Source organism: Gigantopelta aegis, chromosome 8 (assembly GCF_016097555.1).
Source record: "Gigantopelta aegis isolate Gae_Host chromosome 8, Gae_host_genome, whole genome shotgun sequence".
NCBI lineage: Eukaryota > Metazoa > Mollusca > Gastropoda > Neomphalida > Peltospiridae > Gigantopelta > Gigantopelta aegis.
Window position 1 is genome coordinate 1,933,800 of NC_054706.1, and position 6,943 is coordinate 1,940,742.

General features: G+C 42.6%; 1 protein-coding gene across 1 annotated transcript in view; it reads left to right on the plus strand.

Moving 5' to 3' along the window:
* LOC121378627 (cGMP-dependent protein kinase 1-like) overlaps positions 1-5,482 on the plus strand; it is a 181,469-nt gene extending 175,987 nt beyond the window's left edge. Inside the window, exon 17 of the mRNA XM_041506891.1 lies at positions 638-5,482. Within this exon, the coding sequence (XP_041362825.1) occupies positions 638-736 (99 nt within the window). The 3' untranslated portion in view covers positions 737-5,482. The remainder of the gene's footprint in view (positions 1-637) is intronic.
* Positions 5,483-6,943: the final 1,461 nt, after the last annotated feature.

Genomic DNA, 6,943 nt, shown 5'->3' on the forward strand with positions numbered 1-6,943 from the left:
GGGGGGGTTCGGTCGAGCCGATAGAATAACCCCCCCCCCCCCCCCCCCCCCCCCCCCCCCCCCCCCCCCCCCCCCCCACCCCCCCCCCCCCCCCCCCCCCCCCCCCCCCCATGTACGCCCATGTACCCAATAACAGAATAACCTTTGTTGCCTACCGCTGTCCTCTTTTCGTTCTTGAACGCAGTCCATGTTTCTGGACTGCATCCAGAAGAGCATTTTTGAATGTTTAGAGGATATAAACACGCCAGTCGATATATCATCATAGATATATATGCTCAGGATCAACTGCGACTTCGTTAGGGTTAGGGAGATAGTTCTGGGGACGACTTGAGCCAAACCAAGCATAAACACGTTCTGTTGACTGGTTTAGTTGCTTCACGTTAAACTAAATGACCCGATCGGGGACCAGTCAAATAGTTAGCGAGCGTTAGCGTCGCTCGCTGTCCCTGGGACAGGTAACCATCCTTACCATGGAAACCACTTTAAAAACAACCCGACAAAAACTTTCAGGCTTAAAAAATCGAGTCAAAGGCTGAACGATTGCTGTCAAAGACTCATGTATTGTTTCCCATAATGCATGCTTGAAGCAGGTTAGTGTTATACATACATAAACTGATTGCGTCTGTCCCTATTTCAGGTGAAGTCTCCAACAGACACGTCAAACTTCGACGATTACCCCGAGGATGATGAGGACCCGCCGCCAGATGACTTGTCAGGGTGGGACAAGGACTTCTGACGTCACGTCATTCGAACGGAAATAGCCTCGCTGTGATATTCTCTCATCACGCAAGCGCAGTTGGGAGTGCAATATTTTGCTGTGCCTTACTTTGAAAAATGGGTAACACAGTAAAGCGTTGCAATGGCCAGTTATGTCTCAGGAAAAACTTGTAGTTGAAAAATACCCGTGCTGGTCTTAACAATGGCGTGCACACGTCTGACAGTTCTGTGTATGACGTCAAGTCTAAGTGATAATCTGGACAACCCTTGTAGCTCGTTGTTTAGGAAACGAGGTGCAGAATGCGTGAATGCTGCTATTTATGGTGCAGCTTGTTGCTATGGAAACGAGATAGAGAAAGCGTGAAAGCTGCTTTTTAGGGTGTTTGCGTGGATTCCCATAAATGGGTATTAGTTATCTAGTGATCCGACTGTTATCGTCGGTATATATATTGACTCCCTTGGTGCTTTCCTTGTAAAAATAACAGACGTTTTTGCCTTGTAGTGTGACTGGATTCTTTTGCAAGGTCGCGTGACGCCATGAATTGTTGTGTATGAATGACTTTGTACGTCCACTTAGGAACCCCTATGGGGTACAATAGTGAATGAATTATTTGTTATCCCTTATGATGTGCATTGTTCGAGGAAATATTTTATGTCAGAGCCACACAGGTTACTAAATTAAATATTGTGTATGCCTATTGAGGGCCACGGTGACCATGTGCAATGTTGAATAAATGGTTGTCACAAAATGTCTCCTAACCCACTATTCCACTATCCTGGACAGCCAGTCCAGATAGCTGAGGTGTGTGTCCCAGGGACAGCGTGTTTTGACCTAATTGGATATAACGACGGAAATAACTATAAATAAAATGAACTGTATCCCAAACCAGGGCCACAGTTACGTGCAGTATTGTTTAAATGGTTGTGTATATACCAATCAGGGCCGTCGTTACATTAAATGGTTGTGTATATACCAATCGGGGCCGTCGTTACATTAAATGGCTGTGTATATACCAACCAGGGCCGTCGTTACATTAAATGGTTGTGTATCCCTAACACAGGCCACCATGGCTAGCAATCTTCTAAGAATAATTTCATATCAAGACCTCGGTGGTATAGTGGTTACGTCCACGTCCTTAAGGCTAGTAGGTACTAGGTTCGCATCACGGCACTGGATCCCATCTAGGGTTTGTTTTAGGGAGGTGAGCGGCCACTACATTGATATGTCTCTCACTAACAACTGACCACTGACCCATGTCCTGAAGAGACAAATCAAGAGCTGACTTGTGTGTCTAGGACGGCGTGCTTGAACTTTGTGTGTGAATTGATTCTGACAAAGCCGTTTTGGCGTATAATGATGTTTGTGTGATTTTGTATTACTAATCGGGATAGTCATGGAGAACATAAAAACACATTTGTATTCCTAAACCAGTTCTACATATCTACACGCGGATCTTTGATTCGTTAGTAGAGTAATTTGTGATATTGCATAAAGATGTAACTATGATTTTTATATTTAATATTTATTATTAAAAAACAAAATCTTATCGACATTGACGCAATCAAGATCCTATATATGTATTCCGACGCCTTTTGATACATATTTATTTAATACATATCCCTTAGGTCGCTCTATGGCAATGTTCTTTAGACTGTTTGTTTGCTTTTTTAGGACATTGTTTTATGAATGGTTAGTTTCGTGTATGGATATAGGCTAGGTTTAAGTACTGCGTTAAAACGAGATGGTACTGCAATCCTGTAACCATTTTCTCCATCCTCTCATCCTCTTCATCCTCCCATCCTCTCCATCCTCCCAATTCGTCATAAAATTAATAGTCAAGTACAGTATAGTCAGAAATAAGAGGCACATTTTATAAGTCATCATTGTCAGAAAATGTGTTACAAGATATGTCTGATGCACCAGAATCTTTCTAGAATGTTAAGCTGTGTTCACACTTACACAACTTAAAGTGGTCTAACGATCCTGCTTTAGCTAAAACACTTTCGGTTAAACATGACGAGCGTTCACGCATGCAAATGCTGTACCGGTATAAGGCGGTAGTGTAGTTGTCATCACTTGCACACGACATAACAACCGTTGACTGCGAGTCTGTTGGGCCATTGCTAATACACTGCTTATTCCGACTGTGACGTGCTGCCACTTCCGCCTTATACTGATATAATTGAAACGATTTGAGTTCACATTTACATTTTTAACTGTTTTAGTTATACCAGTTTAACTAAACCGCATACCGAAGTGTTTTACCTATACCGGTTTAGCTTCACCAGTTTAGTGAAAACATTGCATTCACACTTGCATTTTAAACTGGTTTAGTTATACAAGTTTAGTTAAATCATTGTTGTAATAATGTTCCAAAAAAGTTACAGTAAGTTATAAATAATAATAATACGTCCAATTTACGAGGCCTGTTTGTCTTAAACGCTGATGTTTAAGCACAGTACATGTATGTAGTTACACGCTGATGTTTAAGCACAGTACATGTATGTAGTTACACGCTGGTGTTTAAGCACAGTACATGTATGTAGTTACACGTATGTAAGACATAAAGCATTGGTGATATTTTAAAGAAAATTCACAGTCAACTATCGTTGATATAATTATTTCAGAGAATGTGTAATCAGTCATTCATAGTATGTCTCAGGAAAGACCACTGGCGAACATATTGTCGTCTGCTATAGCTCGTGTTGTAGGACGTTATAGCCAGCCATTGGCAATGTGCTTGAGGTTGCACCCCACCATTAATTTGCGATACAGTTCAATACAATTTCTATGTCAGAATTTATTCTGGGTTGGGTTTTGTTTTGTTTTGTTGTTGTTGGGGGTTTTTGCGGGGGTAATTATATCGAGAGGGCTACTAGTGACTTCTAGCGACTTTTATGTTTCGCCATATTACATTGTTTGTGTGTTGGTATTACTGGTCAAGCTGTTGGATTCAGTGTGTTAATTCAATAAAATTCAAGAAATATCATATACATGTATACCGAATCCATCGTGAGCGTTCGTGTACGCTTGCGTAAAACTCCACAATTAAGATGTATGTCTAATCGATAGTTTTCATGATTAAGCAATAACTACACTATGCACGATTCAAGCAATACGTCGTGAACTATATACTTTGTACCAATGTGTGCTTTACTCTAGAGAACTATTTTCGTGTGCAGTGTATTCTGGGCTCTCTTCAGACAGGTCGGACTCGGGATGGGCGTGTTCGAAACCCTAGTGGTATATGGGCACGTTAAACAAGTTATCATCATCATCTTCAGACATCAACATTGAAAAACAAAAACAAATCAAAATAAAATAAAATAAAACAAAATAAAATAAAATAAAATAAAATAAATTACTATTTTATACGCATCATACAGATAGACCTAAAAGTTCTTAGAATATATATATATAGTTGTTTCAGTTATAATTGCATTGTGTTACTATTATTGTATAACGGTGATAGAAAATTGTCTTATAACACAGTGATGGCAGATGGCAGCCACTAGTGAGGAGTGGGGAATGGTTGTTAGTTATGGGGAACCAAAACACCACCTATAGGGCTCTGACGGAGGTGGTTAGAGCCCTCCGTGTCCCCCCCCCCCCCCCCCCCCCCCCGTACACAAACACTGCTCCGCTGTGCCTGGGGAGAGCCAGTACACTCTGCTACCCGCGTCCGACGTCTATGTATAACACATCCATTTAGTTTGACCAGTAATTAGTACACACAGCTGTGGCGTCAAGGGCTGTTCCGTTTAGTTTGACCAGTAATTAGTACACACATAGCTGTGGCGTCATGGGCTGCTCCGTTTAGTTTGACCAGTCATTAGTACACACACAGTTGTGGCGTCATGGGCTGCTCCGTTTAGTTTGACCAGTAATTAGTACACACACAGTTGTGGCGTCATGGGCTGCTCCGTTTAGTTTGACCAGTAATTAGTACACACACAGATGTGGCGTCATGGGCTGCTCCGTTTAGTTTGACCAGTAATTAGTACACACAGCTGTGGCGTCATGGGCTGCTCCGTTTAGTTTGACAAGTAATTAGTACACACAGCTGTGGCGTCATGGGCTGCTCCGTTTAGTTTGATCAGTAATTAGTACACACAGCTGTGGCGTCATGGGCTGCTCCGTTTAGTTTGACCATTAATTAGTACACACAGCTGTGGCGTCAAGGGCTGCTCCGTTTAGTTTGACCAGTAATTAGTACACACATAGCTGTGGCGTCATGGGCTGATCCGTATTGTCGTACCATTACGGAATCAGACCGGAGTTTTAACATTGGGTTGGGGGCCTAAAGTATGCCTTTTTAGGGGGGGGGGAATGGGGGGGACACGACTCGCGCTTTTTGCATAGGACATTACCGGGATATTATTAGTTCACAATATTGTGTGTTTGTGCGTGCGTGTACGTGCGTGCACAAATTAAGTTACAGTATTTATATTTCATTATTTAAAAAATGAATGCTTTTATCGGAGAGAAAATGAGATGGTGTTGCTAATGAAAAGTAAATGGTGTAATTATACAGCTTGTTGATAATTGGTAATTAAAGGGGTGGGGGTTGCTGGGATTGGGGGGTACAGCGTATACTGACGATTTCAGACATATTTTCTTACTTTACTAGTTTATACTGAAATCATCTGAATTGATTAAGTGTATTCTGACATTATTGAAAATGATATTACAATGTTCACCGATTTTAAAATGTGCAAAGATTGTTTTTCTGTGAATTGCAGAAATAAATATATATAGACTGTTGATCTTATTCATTTATTGTTGTTACCTTTCGGGCGCGTGTGCAGGGGGAGGGTTTCGCGTTTCTAATATATTTTCGGGGGATGAGATTCGACCACTCCCCCAATAAACGTCGCTCTCCAGTCTAGACCCCTCTGCATAGATTCCTGCACGAGCCTGCCTTTTACAAAATGAGGGAGCGGCTCAGTGGTAAACCGCTCGCCAATGCGCGGTCAGTCAGAGATCGACCCCTTTTGGGGCGCCCATTGAGCCATTTCTCGTTCTGACCATTGCACCACGTTTGTTATATCAAAGGCTGTGGTATGTGCTATCTTGTCTGTAAGACTATGCATATAAAAGATCGCTTGCTACTAATGGAAAAATGTGGAGGGGTTTCCTCTCAGACTGTCGGAAATGTTTGACATTCAATAAATTTATGTGCGCTTGTGGTGTCGTTGAACAAAAACTTTAACCCGATGATGCATGGTAATAAATATCATCACCGTCACAACCCCCACCCCCACCCCTTACAAAAACTAACCCGATGATGCATGGTAATATATATCATCACCGTCACAACCCCCACCCCCACCCCCTTACAAAAACTTTAACCCGATGATGCATGGTAATAAATATCATCACCATCACAACCCCCACCCCCACCCCCACCACTTACAAAAACTGTAACCCGATGATGCATGGTAATAAATATCACCATCACAACCCCCACCCCCACCCCTTACAAAAACTAACCCGATGATGCATGGTAATATATATCATGACCATCACAACCCCCACCCCACTCCCTTACAAAAACTTTAACCCGATGATGCATGGTAATAAATATCATCACCGTCACAACCCCCACCCCCAACCCCACCCCTTACAAAAACTTTAACCCGATGATGCATGGTAATAAATATCATCACCGTCACAACCCCCACCCCCACCCCTTACAAAAACTAACCCGATGATGCATGGTAATATATATCATCACCGTCACAACCCCCACCCCCACCCCCACCCCCTTACAAAAACTTTAACCCGATGATGCATGGTAATAAATATCATCACCATCACAACAACCCCCACCCCCACCCTCACCTCCTTACAAAAACTTTAACCCGATGATGCATGGTAATAAATATCACCATCACAACCCCCACCCCCACCCCCACCCCTTACAAAAACTAACCCGATGATGCATGGTAATAAATATCATCACCGTCACAACCCCCACCCCCAACCCCACCCCTTACAAAAACTTTAACCCGATGTTGCATGGTAATAAATATCATCACCGTCACAACCCCCACCCCCACCCCTTACAAAAACTTTAACCCGATGATGCATGGTAATAAATATCATCACCGTCACAACCCCCACTCCCCCCCCCCCCCCCTTACAAAAACTTTAACCCGATGATGCATGGTAATAAATATCATCACCGTCACAATCCCCACCCCCACCCCACCCCCTTACAAA